This window comes from Zeus faber (assembly GCF_960531495.2).
Source record: "Zeus faber genome assembly, chromosome: 7".
Classification (NCBI taxonomy): domain Eukaryota; kingdom Metazoa; phylum Chordata; class Actinopteri; order Zeiformes; family Zeidae; genus Zeus; species Zeus faber.
Genome location: NC_137203.1, coordinates 13,196,765 through 13,213,669, shown reverse-complemented (window position 1 = coordinate 13,213,669; position 16,905 = coordinate 13,196,765). Strand labels below are relative to the sequence as shown.

General features: G+C 46.7%; 1 protein-coding gene across 1 annotated transcript in view; it reads right to left on the bottom strand.

Moving 5' to 3' along the window:
- The window catches only part of pde4d (phosphodiesterase 4D, cAMP-specific), a gene marked incomplete at its 3' end in the record, with an annotated part of 34,666 nt that extends 19,757 nt beyond the window's left edge, over positions 1-14,909 (bottom strand). The window contains exons 1-5 of the mRNA XM_080004196.1: positions 14,811-14,909; positions 6,241-6,432; positions 3,364-3,400; positions 3,172-3,248; positions 2,705-2,754 (exon numbers count right to left, since the gene is read on the bottom strand). Coding sequence (XP_079860322.1) covers positions 2,705-2,754; positions 3,172-3,248; positions 3,364-3,400; positions 6,241-6,432; positions 14,811-14,875 — 421 coding nt within the window. The 5' untranslated portion in view covers positions 14,876-14,909. The remainder of the gene's footprint in view (positions 1-2,704; positions 2,755-3,171; positions 3,249-3,363; positions 3,401-6,240; positions 6,433-14,810) is intronic.
- Positions 14,910-16,905: the final 1,996 nt, after the last annotated feature.

Genomic DNA, 16,905 nt, shown 5'->3' with positions numbered 1-16,905 from the left:
AGTGGGCCAGGCAGGCTGCAAACTGGCACGCGGGGCGGACCGAGACCGGCTGGTGGGCGCGACGTCCCAATAAGCCCCCAAATCGCCGCGGATGGTAAGAGGCAGATAATCCATTCTTGTAATACCGAGCGCTATATAATAATTAACTGCTGTTTGGGCAGCCTCTTGGCATCCGCGAGGCGAGAGACTCCAAATTAAAGACCTCGGCACTTCAGACGCTTCGGTGACACGCCCCCCGCCCTCGCCGGACCACGGGAACCTGTTCCAGATGTCTCGCGGCCGGCTGAGCGTGGTGCCCGGCCGTCGCAGGCCAAACTACGGGAACGCCATCACAAGCGCATTTCGATATCCCTCCGATTATCGATGCCGCGCCGCAGGCCGGCAGGTGTTCCGGCGGCCGGAGTGAAAACAATGACGAAAGGCGAAAGGTTGCCAGTGGAACGTTTCAAATCTCAACTTCCAACCCCGGCGGCATCATGCACAGGCAAACACGGTGTTGTTTTTCGTGCCGCCAAGAAAATGGAGTCGGAGCGCCGTGTTCTTCTGCTGCCGCTGCACCCGGTGCCAAACGCGACACGCGAAATTAAAGTTTTTCCTGACTTGGCTAAAAGAAATGACTCATGGAGGAATATCAGGACGGAGCTTGAAGTGCCGGACACGTCGAATAACATTACGTTGTTGCCCATAGAGTGTTGATCTTTTCCTCCTAAATGTTCTCGCTTGCTGTTTTTTTACTACCGATCCCCATTGTTTCTTGTTGGGTGTAAGGGAGGTGACCTCACTCAAAAGCACAATTGACTGCCACCAATGTTCATGGACAGAAATACATGTCTAGTAATTGAATTTGATTTATATTTCAATTTGAATTGCTCAACGTGAATAATTGCATAAAATAAAATCTGAAAGGCATCGTTTGGAACTGAATTCCAATAAACTTGAAACGGAACGAAATATTATGAAACTGAATTTATTTGCCCGGAAACTGTTTTTGATCCTCACTGAAAATTCACTCAGCTCTCGTAATTCTAATTCAGTTTACTGAGACGCAATTTCCCATTCATTCACTCCACTGACTTTTCAGTAAATCCTTTTATGAAGAATTTTATGACCGGAATCAAGCCAACCAACTACTAGATGAATGGTGACCATTAAACATTTGATTCTGGGCAAAAAAAACCGATTGGAAAATTGAGAAAAAGCTGAAAAAAAACAAGACTGTATATAATTATTAAGGAACTACTCATCCCATAAACCACTGTGAAGGATACCTTTCCAACGGCTTCCAACCTAACGATAGTTTAACGAGCTTCTTCTTGAGTTCAACCTTTGTCATTAGCTCCACCAATCAGAGACGTCGCTGTTACACATTGGGATTGTGGGTAGTGTGGTACCTCTCCATGACATCGCCGATAAAACATGTTTTTATTGAAACGGTTCTTAAATAAATTAGTTTCACAGTCTCATAGCTTGTGGTGAGTCTAGCTTGGATGGCTAATGATCAATACCCTGATTCTCAGTAAACTAATATTGAGCTACGACAACTGAATTTAAATTTTTGGGAACCGAATGAATTTTCAGTGAGGATCAAATACATTGTTTTTTTTAATGCAAGTTGAGCAATTCAAATTCAAATATAATAATTCTAATTCAGTTTTCTAATGACACATTTTTCTGTCCATACAATCTCCCCAAAGTGAATGTGTATTTTATAATTTTTTTTTTTCACCAAACAATCATCAAATTTTTGCATTATCAATTGCAAAAATAAATAAATAAATAAATACAATTAAAACGTACAACGTGCAGTCCCGGTGGTCACGGCGCTGTTTCATTGTAGACTACACAATGCGGGTTGCAGAACAAAATTCCAATACGTTGTGAAGCTCAACAAACTCCCAACTTTTTGATTAACAAGGATTTTCGATTCCATCTCCCCATCGCCCAGGCCCGGTGGCTACGACCACACTACCAGACTGACAGATGTGACGTTTGGACTGACACGTGCAGGCCACAGATACCACCACTGACACCACTCCACAGCTGACCACTCCATCACCTTCTGCGCCTACACTACACGTTGGACGATCGCTGTCTATATCTCCCCACTAGATTAACTAGGCTTCCAAATTGGGCATCGGCCACTGATGGTTTTACAACGTCACGGTCACAAAAGCACAGTTAATTGAGGCTCGGACATTATTTTATTTTGTTTTTCTCTCAGCTCTTCCCATCCACAGATACGTCCCTCACTTTAGCACCAGACCTGCTCCACTGAGCCACATCTCTGCAGAATATGTCTCCCATATCTGTATTCCGATTGTGTCCCGCATCATTCTCATTTTCTCCGGCTCCCCCAGAAGGTTGTGAATGTCAGTGCTACAAAACAGCAACGCCGACGTCCTTTAAAGGAGCCTCCGACAGCACCGTGAACGCTGCCACCTACTTCTCACAATTGCTCGGATTCGAGCATTATGGAGAGTTAGAATGTAATAAATACAATAATTCACATTAAAAAATAAATAAATAAAAAGGCTGTTTCCCACACGCACCCTTCACATGCCGGCGCACGCACGCACGCACGTACACACACACACACACACACACACACACACACACACACACACACACACACACACACACACACACACACACACACACACACACACACACACACCGTTATGGTGTTACGTTATTATGCACATACCTGTGAAGGAGGTCTTGGTGAAAGGTGGTGGATTACACATGGGTGATCTCCTGGAGTTGGGGTAAACACAAAAATACACAATGACACATATTATTGTTTTAAATATAACACATTTAATCACCCCTTAATCCAAGCTCTCTGCATAACCCCCAGCTGTAAATATGCACCATCCTCCTTGGATCTTCATTTGTTTACATATTTCACTTCACATTTTTGGCAAACCATTGGCTCCTTGGCAGAGCAGTTAATTGTTGTTGTAATACCCATAATAACCAACAGAGGGCGCATAGAGCTCGACAGTTTGCAGGCCGGGTCAAGCCTGTCAATCAGGGCTTACATATGCAGGGAGGGCCTGGTGGTGACTACAAAATAGGCTCCTGCTCCAGTAATCACATTCACGAAGGGTAAATGATTGATGACCGTTTCCTACAATACCGAAACGTCAGAGTAATGTTTGAAGGACTCACTTGTTGGATGCTCTGTCTTGCTGTATGTTGGTTAGTGCACCAAAATTGTTTCGCACAGTTCTTAAACTGGCGAGAACCTAAAGGGCGATGAAAGGGGAGATGAGAAAAATGAAAAAATTAATTCCTTGCACGGTATGTGGCGATATACGGTGATTATTAATTTTTTTTTTTTTAAGTCTAGTGATTGCTTACCTGTGCAAACGGCGTTACAATCATATCGTCACCATGACTGGAACAGAGAGATGTACAAATTTAGGTCTAGGTCAATTCAATTCAAAAGCCCCACAGTTACACAGACATTTTTATAGCGGTTACAAAAAGGACAAGGAGGGAGGGGAGCGATCACACGGGATTAATATCACTGTCACAGACACGTTCTACCGTAACAGGCTTTTCTATTCTACACATTATGTACCAGCTGAGCCTCTATTGTGAGCGACAAACCCAACAGTCAGAGAGGTTAGCAAGTCCGAGTCACGGGTTTGAATAAAACTCGGTGACTGTTATATTGTCCTATCTCTGGGCCTACGTCAGGACGCAGTACGCTAGTCGTCTAGGTGTCTACAGCGCGGTGCCATGTCTTCCTACCTCAAGGTCCTCTTAAGGGGCGCGCGGCAAAACCTCACAAACCTTAATGAGTGTCCTTTTGAACTGTAAAGAACAGACAGACAGTACTTCACACTCACTCCTCCTTTTTCCCCCCTGCTACCGACCGGTTATTTCCTCTATTCCTCTTGGCTCCTCCGTCTGCACCGCCTCTCCTCCGTCCCCCCCCGTCCCTCATCCTTCTTGTGCCCCCCTTCTTTTTTTTTTTTTTTACCCCACTCACGTAAACTGTTTGTCGAGGTGACGAGGGTGTGCATGGAACATCACAGTCTATTACTCAGTTCTACCAGAGCGTACTGGCACTGATGTCCCATCACAAGCCGACGTCTTTGAGGAAGGGGGCAAAGGAAGAGGGGTGGAGGGCGTGCTCCGGGAAACAACAACAGGGCCGGCCGACTTTAGAGAGGAAGAGAGCGTGGAGAGGTGGACGGAACCCCGAAGTTGGAGGAACAACGGAGAGCGTTCGCGGCAGCCCCGTCGTTCCCCCTTCGTCAGGTGGAAAAGGACGGAGGGTCACGTCTTATGAGGCTTTCGACAATTTTTTGGGCAAAAGCATGTCCCCCCCCCCCACGTTAAGTCTTCAAGTATTTTATCAAGCGCTAAACGCCTTATCTTGAGGCCGGCAAATACAACGATGAGACTGTTTACTATTAATGCCACGAAGGGAACTGTTTTGGAGAAACTCTTTCCACCTTGTTATGTGACTGTAATCTCACGCTGGATTTAATTAAACTGGAAACAATTAGCGCGAACGGGTAACAGAAAAGGGGGCGAGTTCCTGCCAGGGTCAATGGTCACAAAACATAAAGGAGTAAGAAGGAAGTGTAAGGTTACCGCGGTACCTTGGTTTTCAACCCTATCTTTATTTGTCTTTCCCTCAAATAGGATGCTCTGCTTTCAGTCAATATTATGTTTCCTGTGGCAGTGTAACTCGATAACCATTGCCATTATGGGAAATAATGAATATACTATCAAAGTACACCTGACATTTTCACACAAAAGCACACCACGGATCCAGTGTTTGACATTATTTCCGACGAGCGCGCCGCTGTAGTTGTACCAAAAACAAAGGTATTTGTGATAATGGGGATTTTGGAAACATAACAGGCCAAATCGGGTGACCTTCAAAGCCCAAATGGACATGGAAAAACAGTCACGCTTGAAGTGATAAAGACTTAACAGCGCGGGCCGGTAACCTCTTGCAATGTTAGGACGGGCTAAGAATAGTCCTGCGCTCTCAATGTGACACCTCCCCAAACAGCTGTCAGTCATGCTCACTTCTCACCAACGACATAAAGAGCCTGGTGAGCCTGGCTGTGGACAATAACAGCCAAAAATATGTCATCACAGCCACTTAGAATACTGGAGGTGAGATTAAGATTACGTGGAAAAAGAACTAAGCAGAAATACAATTGATAGATAAGAGAATATGACTTGATGTTAAGCATATAATGTATATATACCGTATATATATATATATATATATATATATATATACATATATATACTGTATGTATATATGTCTATATATAATCATACTATTATATGTATATACATATATATAATGTTTTGTTTATATTTTATATATATATAAACACACACACACATACATACACTACATATGACATTATATATATATATATATATATATATTTATATATATATTTTTTACATACATACACTACATATGACATTATATATATATATAAATGTATACTGTATATATATATATATATAATCATACTATTATATGTTTATACTATATAAAAAACATGTTTTGTTTATATTTTAAATATATATATATATATATATATATATATATATATATATATACGCATAGATATTACATTATATATCTGTATATATTTGCGATGGTGGCGCAGGAGGTAGAGCGGGTCGTGCAGTAATCAGAGGGTTCATGGTGCACCTTGCCTGGTTGTCGCTGCCATTGATGTATTGATGTGTGTGTGAATGGGTAAATGTGAGGCGTGTTTTGTAAAGAGCTTTGAGTGGTCGCAAGACTAGAAAAGCGCTATATAAGATGCAGTCCATTTACCATTTACTGTATATACATACATAATCATACTATTATGTATATACATATAAAGTATATAAAACATGTTTTGCTTATATTGTTTTGCTTTATATTATATTCCAAAAAATGTATACATAAATAAACAAATAAACCAATAAATAAAAAAATATATATATATCTATATATATAGATATATATATATATATACACAGACGCACACACAGACAAACACACACACACACACACACACACACACACACACACACACACACACACACACACACACACACACACATATATATATAAATATATGTAATATCTTTCACTTACACTGCTTTGACTAAGACATTCATGCTTATTAGGAGGGATGCCATGGGTGCAGAGTAGTGGAAAAACACTGTGTATAAGCAGGTTTATAAAACACTCACATGTCACTGGCAATGGAGGAGTTTCTGGACATGGACTTGGGCGAGAGGTCGTAGTCGCTGTCCGAGCGGTAAAGGAACGACTCCCTCCGCTGGCTGTGGACAAAGTTGGCCTGCAGGATGAGGCCGGACCCTGGGCTGGCCATGGGGTCCAGGGGGCTGCGCCCCGACGAGGTGCCGTTGTCCACATCAAAGCTGTTGGTGGAACAAGGAAGAAAGAAAAATATACAGAGAGAGAGAGAGAGAGAGAGAGAGAGAGAGGTGGAGAAAATCGAGAATGATTAGAATCTGATAATATGGGTTTTGTAGTATCCAATAGAGATGCGTGAACTGAATAGAGAAATTTCAACTGAATCGAGAAGTTTCAACTCTACAGAAGAGGGAGCAATAACTTTCAACCACACAGCCAAGTGCATTCTCAATGTTTTACTTATTATACTGTAGCTCAAATAAGTTGTCGGAGCATAATGCAGAATGTCGTGTCCCTGGCCAACAACAGGCCTGAACCGTAAGGAACAACGACCATCCCGTAACGGCGACACCGCCTCCCAACCTGACGCCACAGCGAGCGCCTTAGTGTCGCCAGGGTGATCGGCAGCGCAGACGATGAGCAATGGGACATCGGTCTTATCGCCAGGGTTACCGGACAATCCCATAATCCCGGCTGGCGTGGATGCTGAGGTCAGCGGGGGGGGATTCCCACTCGGCGTGACGTGACACGCGGGAGACCGACGCTCCCTCCGTCACCGTCCTATGACATCTTTGCTGGAAAGGGGGGCTACGGCGACTTATTATGCTGTGTTTCTGCAGACACGCGCCGTGATACGTACATGAAGGTGTTGTAACACTCGCTGACGATGACGCAACTGCATCCCTGGTGGCGTGCCGAGGGTGTTCCTTCCCATTACCTAATTAGGAAAACAAGTCGACGTGGCTCTCGCTTGTCTCCGAGGTTTACGCTTCACGGCGTCGGGCCGCGCTTCCGCCATTTCTTGTCTTTTGTTTTTTCCTCGCCCTGCCGGCCGCCACCGCCGTTCGTCCGGCGCCTGGAGGGCCACGTCAGCAGTCGTCCAAAGTTGTGCAAACAGAACTTGGAAACTGTTTACAAAAAGTATTTATTTGAATGTGGTCTTTGGAAAGCAACAGTTTGGGTCGGTCGCGCCGTGGATCCTGACCGCTACACTACACATGATCAGAACCACATGGCGTACGCAGCGCGGCGTATGGATCCATCAGGTTGATGCTGGTAGAAATGATCAGCCATAATTAAGGATAGATACTGTATCTTCAATTCATTTTGAATTTGCTGGCGGCTATGACAGCATGGATGACCTTTGTCCATGGTGCCGTGCAACAGTGTAATGCCATTCAGTGGGTTTGTCCATTTGGAAGATTTGGGGCAGGGGGTCTAAATTATACTTTATAAACTTTATGACTTAACGTCATATGAAAGCTGAAACAAGGGAGAAATTAATTTTGGGAGAAAATCGAAAAAAAAATCGAAAATTGCCATTGACAATAACGCTTTAACTCTTTGCTCAATATTAAAAGGCTGTTTTCGAATCAAACGACAGGGGGTGGTAAGAGAGGTCTGCAAACGCAGCCCCAATTCAGGTCAGTTTGATTCAGATTGACACACACACACACAAAAAAGAAGAAAAGTGATTGAAACAAAATCATAGGGCGCATCATCACCCCGACAAATATATACGTCTTTTGGGTAAAAATGGACTGAAATCTATCGATGTTGAACGGGCGGTCGCAGAAGGCTTCTTTTATTAGTTCATTAGTTCTACGTTGGTTTGTTTTTTGTTCATCGGTGTCCTGGGGTAGTGCGTAATCTGCGCAGGTCGGGATGATGTGACCGCTCTATGACTGGTATTAGGGGATGGCGGAGGGACAGTATTGCGAAAGATTCTCCGAGAGGAAGGAGTTGTCGCGATCACTGCCGCGGCCGGAGGCTCGGCATTAGACAACCACAGCTGCAACCATCAAAGATGGATGTGTTCCGTCTCTAACGCATAAACACAGAAAAATAAGATTCATTCAATCAAAGGGCCCGGCCTTTTGTTCCCGCCGCACAACACAGCCCGCCCGGGTTCGGATGACGCGCGGCGAAGCGGCAGCAAAAAATTGTTTTGGAATATGCGTCCAGAAACGCTGCAGATAGTTTACCAAAGCGCCCGGGGAATAAATACTTCGCCCATAACTCAAAAAGTGTTTTGTTTCAATTAAGTTGGTCGAACGCCAGGCCTCCCGCGGTTCCGTCTCCCGTCCTTTTAAGACCCTTCTCGTCTTCAGAGCCCACTCGGCTCCGCAGGACATACCGGCCGCGTTCTCCGCAGCGGCTAAATGTCTAAACGGTGACCTCGCCCTCCCCCATCTCCCTAAGTAGCAGCAACTTAATGAGGATGACCTTTGGTGGAGAACAAGATTGTTTCGCCCTCTGCCTGAGGGAAAGGCAATCATATTGTCTTCCCTTTTGGCTCCAGCCGCCCGCACGTGCACACGTACTGACACACACGCACGCACGCACGCACGCACACACACACACACACACACACACACACACACATACACACACACACACACGCACACAAGCGCGCACGCACGCACACAGACAGACAGATAGACAGACAGACAGACACATGCAGACACACGCACGCACACACGCACGAACACACGCACGCACGCAAGCACACACACACACACACACACACACACACACACACACACACACACACACACACACACACACACGCGCGCACACACGCACACAGACAGACAGACAGACAGACAGACAGACACACACACGCACACACACACACACACACACACTCGTACGTGCACGCACATACACATTTTTTTAATCCACTTCTCTCACCTAGGGCTCAGTGATATCGACAAAATCTAAATTCGCAATATATTTCCCCTACAAATACCTCGACATCGGGAATTTGTTCAATATTTTGAGAACGGCCGTGGGTGCTTTCAGCGGATATCTCACACACAAGAAATACCTGAGAATCCATCATGAGTAACGTGCAGGGTATGACGTATGACGTGGAGGCGTTTAACAGGACACTTAGAACAGGAAGGCCGACAACATTCAAAAAACAACATTTAACAACGTTGCAACGCGATGATGATTTGCCGTCTGTCCATGAAGCTCACGGTCCTCTGCACCTCCCGGGACACGGCCCTCTCACGTCACATGACTGTTGTTCCTTCTGTTATCACTGCATGTCACGTTCTGTGTTTTACTCAACCCACACCGTGAAGTCTAAAGCCTCCAGTGTATAGACAAGTGTTGCAAAACAATGGAAACTCGTGCACGCACAGACACACACACACACACACACCCGCACGCACGCACACACACACACACACACACACACACACTCGTGACAGGTACGTGAGCCAAGCGGCTGACTCATTATCATGATGTGACGACACCGAGCGCCAATAGAGGCCGTCCTCTAGCACACGTACCATCCCGCACACGCTGGCCACACACGGCGGCCCCCCCCTCCCCGATACGCCCTGTTTCCAAAACACCCGAAATAGGCTCCGGTCACGGACCGGCGATGACGTCAGAGAGGAATTTTCCCCTCCCGACGATAAACCGGCGGCGCTCCGAGAGGCCGAGGGAACGAGCGCAGACGTCGACGTCTCGGCGAGGGTGCTGTGAGATTTAACACAGACGCGCGCGAAACTACAAGTGACAGGTGAACTGCCGGGGAGTGGAGGTGGAAATAGAACGCGCACGAGGTTCTTTTTTTGTTTTTGTTTTGTTTTTTAAAGTCGACGATGAGACAATGGGAACCTCGGAAGGGGATGACGCGGGACAGGTGGCAGGAAGCTGTTTAACACTTCTCGCCGTGGCCATCTGGCGAGCACCGGGGCTCACGTTCAGATCCCTCATCCAAAAAACCTGTGCATACCGAATATATATATATATATACTGTATATACAGACATCTATACATTGTGGTATTCGTCTTTACTGTGAAGGATAAACATTTAAGATAAAAAGTGTCGGTAGGTCACATCACACTTCCACCATCCTTTTACACCTTTCTCGGTTTTCAGTTTATTTTTCTCTCTGTCCTTCAATGTATATAGACCCCCACCCGCCCACCCACCCACACGAGCGCACATTTCTCATACGATTGATTCTTTCACGCAAGTATAGAAAATCACAGCAGCTGAAATTTTAAAGACTTCTCGGACGTCCGGGTCAGAACGAGTGCGTTTGCCAATTTATCGCTTGACGGAAAAAACATTGTTTCCCCACGAGCGCGGGGGCGGGGGCGGGGGCGGGGGCGGGGGCGGAGGGTCCGTCTTCCACGGCTAGAAACGACGTGAGACGCACGTTGCGCGTTTTCTCATTGTGATTCAAAACAGGGCGCGCCGCTTCTTAAAGGTTAATCCAGAGAGGAGGACGAAAGCGGAGAGAGAGAGAGAGCGAGAGAGAGAGAGAGAGAGGGGGAAGACGAGAGAGGGCTCCATCTCCGAAAGCTGAGGTGGCGGACGGGGGAGGAAAAGCATCCCTCCTCTCTCACACACCGACGCCGTCTGAGTTCTAACTACTTGTGCATTTTCATTTGTTGACCTTGTCGGATCACGGAAATAAACATGCATTAAAAAAAAAGACAGGGATGCCGTGCTCTGGGACACACAGTGTGTGTCCGAGCGTAACCGGCGTCAGTTTGGGCACAACACGCGGGACGCCGTCACACTTTCATGTCCGCCGCACGTATTTACACTCAACAGCCCTCACGACCAGATGCACCCACGGACTGAAAAGGTTCCAATCTGAGAACATGGAGGCCGGGTGCGGGGGCCGGTCTCATCGCTACGAAAAACGGCGGCGGAGGGATATTCTGTCGTGGCTATGGCCAACCCCGTCTGATCTAAAAAACGTGACACGGCACCTTAAACAAACAGAGAAAATAAAACAAAACAAAACACCTAATTCGCTTTAATCCATTTTTTTTTTTTTTAATCCCACTTGGGTTCGAAAGCTTCAAAATGGAGTATCCCACAGCTTCCCACAGCCCTAGAAATGACCCCGATGATTTATTATTCAAACTTAAAATACTTAAATAATCGAAAAATTCCAGGAATTCCTGGAACGAGGTTGTGGTTTTGATGACGTCAACCCACTGTTTCTCAATCGGTTGAATTAAATATGAAGTGATTCAATAATATAAATAAAAAGAAAATAAATCTGAGGCCGGGTCAAGTTGCCTACAGCATGCATTCTAGGGTTGAGTTGTTCAATTGTTATTCTATACCATTCACGACTGGAATAATGCTCTTGCTTATTTAGTAGTTTAAAGACGCTCTTCTTTTTCCTCTTTGAAATGTAAACTTCTAAAACGTGGTTTTGTATGGGATAGGGTTATTTAACTGCTGCATATTCTTTTCTCCCTGTGCTTGTGTGCATCCGCTTCAGTTCTCATTTGTGAGTCTTGGCTCTCGCTCGGCGTCTCCCTGGTCAAATAAAGGTTCAAAATCCAAATAATAATAACAGCAATAATCCAGCTCCCTTAAGCGGATAAGCAAGGGGTTTTGCCAGTGCGGTTAATTAGTCCTACCCGAGAAAAGAATTAGGCGTGGTGGTGTAACACATACCGAGACCACCAAAGACAATGAGGGACCGGCTCATTGTCCGTCTCAAGACTTTTAGGAAGCCGGAGGAGGCATTTTGGAGAGAGGTGGAGAGATAAGGGGCCGAGCTCTCACTGATAACTGCGAGTGTTCCTTCCTATCGGACCAACACAACACAAACACACATACACACACACACACACACACACACACACACACATACACACACACACACACATACACACACACACACACACACACACACACACACACACACACACACACACACACACACACACACACACACACACACACACACACATACACACCCTAAGTGACTATTTAAAATACCACTAGTGACTCATGAGGCTGTTTTCTGTCTTCCTTTCTGCGCTCCTCATTGTGTTTCTTCTCTCTCCTGTTTGCTCAGCGTGAGGAAAGAGAATCCCTCGTTATTGTCGAGACGGTCCTTTTTTTTCGGAGCCCCTCTGTCCGCGTGTGATTCGAGAGGCGCTCGCCGGGGCGGCCGCGCTTGCAGAAACGCCGTTCAGCGCTCAGCTCAGCGGGGTCGAGGTCATGTGCGGCAAAAAAAACAAACAAAAAAAAACCCCAAACCGTCGCTGAAGTTTAAGCCCCAATCCGTTATCTCAGGTATTTGCCGCCGATTACTTCCTGTCAAAACACGGAAATAGCCCCGACGGTACATGTGCAGATCATGAGGTGACCGGAGACGGCCTCTGACCTGGGAGGTATTTAACAGCCCCCCCCCCCCGACACCGGGTTCAGTGGAGTTCAAAGCTGACATGCTTCACTTCTCCACCCGCGTATCATCACTCGTGATTTTTAAGGGTGTAGAAGCTGTTGGGGGCGGTGCAGAGGGGTGGGGCGGGGGCAGGAGGGAGTGCATGCGTGGTTCCTGCCGGGATTACACAAACATGTGCTCCGCGCCTCGGAGCTGGTTTGCTCAGGCTGCGTGCGTAGCAGGATACTCAGATGTCAGTGTGCGCAAAACCTTACGGCGTGTTTACCTGACTGGGCGCGGAGTTACTCCAGGGCCTGTCGGTGTCACACCCCTGAGCACGTCACCGTCTGACACACTCGCTAGCACGCACACACACGCACAGTCATGAAACAGTCAAACACATATGAGCATATGCAGATTGAATGAACACACACACACACACACACACACACACACACACACACACGTACACACACACACACACACACACACACACACACACACACACACACACACACACACACACACACACACACACACACACACACACACACACACACTTTGCTCTGGGTAACAGTCTATGACATAACACACTTTTATCTGCATTTTTCCCCCGTAAAGCAATCTCTCACTCACAGAAAGAAGCCTCGTATGCATTTTGTATTTGCATTCACAATGTGTTATTTGTCTGTGTTTGTATCTATTTATACTATGTTTTTGAATGTATAAATATTGTCTTTGTAAGGTGATATCTTGTTTTTTGTTAGTGTTTGCTTGATAAACAAAGAGCAGAAGTCATAAACTAACTTTGTAATTGTCCAATTAATTTAATTGTTCAGCCAGTACAATAAAGAGGAAAACTGGAAAAAAAAAAAAAAAAAGAAAAATGAAAAGCTCTTTGACAAACAGAATCATTCTTAGTAGGACAGCACTGCCACCCAGGCTTTCAAACACCAACGCGCTCACGCTGAACAACGTCTTCCCAGAAGCCATCACTTCCGAGTCACAGATCCTAAGGAAAAGGCAGCGTCCCCCTCGCACACTGACACACAACACAGCACTTTAGGGATTGTTGTCAAAGGGAAACCTTTATCTCCTAAAAAAGGCAGAGTTCATAATGAGCATTTTTTCACACACACACGCACGCACGCACGCACGCACGCACGCACGCACGCACGCACGCACGCACGCACGCACACACACACACACACACACACACACACACACACACACACACACACACACACACACACACACACACGCACGCACGCACACACACACACACACACACACACACACACAGCTTTATTTCCTGCTGGAGAGTTTGCAGAGAGACCGATAATAACACGACAACGTGAGAACACGGCGAACCCTGCGGCGGCGGCGATGTCCAGCAGGGCTCAAACACATTCTGGTGTGTGTGTGTGTGTGTGTGTTTGGGGACACACACTAGGCCTCTTTGTTACAGAGCTGCCTGAGAACTGCAGCAAAACAAAAGTGTGCAGATCAACTTCCAGCGTACAGCAAAAGGGAAGATCAAGGACGAGTCGAGACAGGAGAGAGAAAGACGTGTGTGTGTGTGTGTGTGTGTGTGAGGGGGCGGGGTGATATGTGCCTCTAGTATTGCATCCCACATCCAAAATAAATGTATGTTATCCAAAGAAGTCGTAGAACCGCACAGTTTTCCCAGGCGTTGTCCTCGGCGTCTCTTGGACCTTTCTAGGAATTGACAATAGGACGGGAGTCGTAACGGCAACGTCACAGGGGGAGACAAAACAGCCCCGACCGATGATAACATTCCTTATACAGTGTGTTCTACCACTGATAAAAGCACACAACCCCCAAAACAGGAACAACTAGGACGAAAGACAGAGCAAACCGTAATCTACTGAGGCCGGAACATGACATCCCTGTGGGAGAAAACCGAGAAGACAGAATCGACGCTCAGACCCGACATATCTACAGGACACAGCGCCTGCATTTCAACAGAGAAGGTACAGAAGGATGATTCAGGAGGAACGACACAGACAGACGGACACAGATAGATAGATAGATAGATAGACAGACAGATAGGTAGACAGATAGACGGACAGACAGACAGACAGACAGACAGACAGACAGATAGATAGATAGATAGATAGATAGATAGAAAAGACATATAATAAGAGACACGCAGGCTGACATACAGTGGTAGAAAAGCTCGTTGTCAACTTTACCCGATTCCCTCCGTGTTCCGCAAAGAGCTGGTGGAGCGCGACCGCGGCTTCAGGATGATACTCATGGTGCGACGGGCAGGTCCACGGGGGCGCACGCAGCACACGCGCACGCACACAAACACGCGCACGCACGCCCCGCTTCTTCGATCCACCTGAAGTCCTCTGGACCAGTCCGACCAAAGCTCCCCGCCTCCCCCCACCCTCCCCCCCCCCCCCCAGCAGCTCGGTTAGGGTCTCTCCGCCAGTTTCCACTACTTCACTTCAGGCTGATTCCAGCAGAGCAGCCAGTCCTGCTGCAACTCACAAGCCTCCCCGCTCCCGTTCTTCTGCAAACTAGGAAAGAATGTGCTGCTGTCACGTCTCTCGCTCCCTCTCTCTCTCTCTCTCTCTCTCTCTCTCTCTCTCTCTTGCTCTCTCTCCCTCGCGCTCTCTCCCCTAACTTGCACTTGTCTCGCTTGGCAGCTCCGCCGTGTTATTCCCTCTCCTGCTAACCTGAGGTGTACAGTTCCTCTCGCCGTCTCTCCTTCGTCGGTCTATCTACCGCAGTTCGTCATGTTGGTTAATGTATGATCCCGCTTCACTCCGCCTGCTCCTGCTCCTTCCTCTCCCCTCTCGCTCTCTTGTTTTCTATCTCGCTCCCCGACTTTACATTCATTCAACTCTCCTGCACTCCCTCCCTCGCTCACTCTCTCGCTCACTCTCTCTCACTCTCTCTCTCTCTCTCTCCCCAGCCCTGCAAGCCTGGGTTTATCCGGAGGAGGCGGGGTTGTTTGGGCCATAGTAATTCCTTCAAGGGCGGGCCTTGTATCCCCTGGTAATCCTGACAATCATCTCAAATGTCAATCAGTTGGCTGCCACAGTAACCCAACACCGGCGGCCAAAGTATTCCAACGAACCGGAAAGGACAGAGCACACCGCGGCGGTGCCGAGCGAGGGTCCGAGGAGAACGTGGCGTCGCGGGGAGCGCGTTGAGAGAAATCGGCCCCGGTGAGGAGCTCCGAAAAAGATCAGCCATGCCGGCGAAAATGCTGATTTACGGGGGGAGATTGGAACAATGCATGCGGCGCAGGGGTGGGAGGGGAGGGGGACTGACGAAGGCCAAGTTGTGTGAGCACCAGATGAGGAAATGCTGGAGGAAAGGGTGGAGAAGTGTCAGGGGCGGGGGTTGGTAAGGTTTACGGACAATGCTGAAATTTTGGTGTGCAGCAAAAACATCAGGGCATTGGTTTTGGAACTCTATTATAGTGTTAAGCCAATGGGAGAGTCAAGCCCCATAAGTAAACTTTAGTTATACCTGTGTCATATAAAGGGTTTTTTGTTCATTTTTCGCCGCTTTCCAAGTACAAGTTAAAAACAGTGTAATAAAGCATTTAAGGAGTAACAGACAACTTTCTTGCTTTAACATATCATGAGGAAGTTAATGTTGAACGCACAGTGTAATGGATACAAATAATGACACCGTGTTGCCGGTTCCAATATGGCGGCGACGTTGACGTATCGCAGCGACGGGCCGAAGCGGTCAATGCGGCGTCTGTGTATATATGGCTATGATTGCGCCACCGGAAGAAATGTAATTTAATTTTAATTGTGACAGTTTCGATTGACCTCTCCAGTGAACATGCTTCTTTCTTTTCTCTTATTTCCAAATTAGAGTCGATCATTTCCACAGAGCGCTCTGAGGAAAACCTAAAGTGATGCCGTTGTCTTTGCGACAGCGGCACAAAATTATCTATTGGCCCTTTAAATTATATAACATCACAGAATACAACCTATTTACTGGCATTGAGCACCAGTACAGTACATACAAACCTGTGTAAATAAATTGATGGAATGCATTTTCATTCTATATGTTGCAACATTTCTCACATTAGGTTAGAACTCCCCTTCAATCTGCGTGGAAGGGTCAGAGAAAGTCAGGTTTGCAACACTATGTCATAACTGTGACAGCTCTAGAGACCGCTCTCCATTCATCAACCATTTTCAAACCTGTCTTGATGTTTACAAGATCAAGTGTGCAGCACCGATGACATCACGTGCTGCCGCAGTGCTCGTTGCCGAAGGGTTAAATTTAGCAGGTAGAAACGCAGTCTTTCAC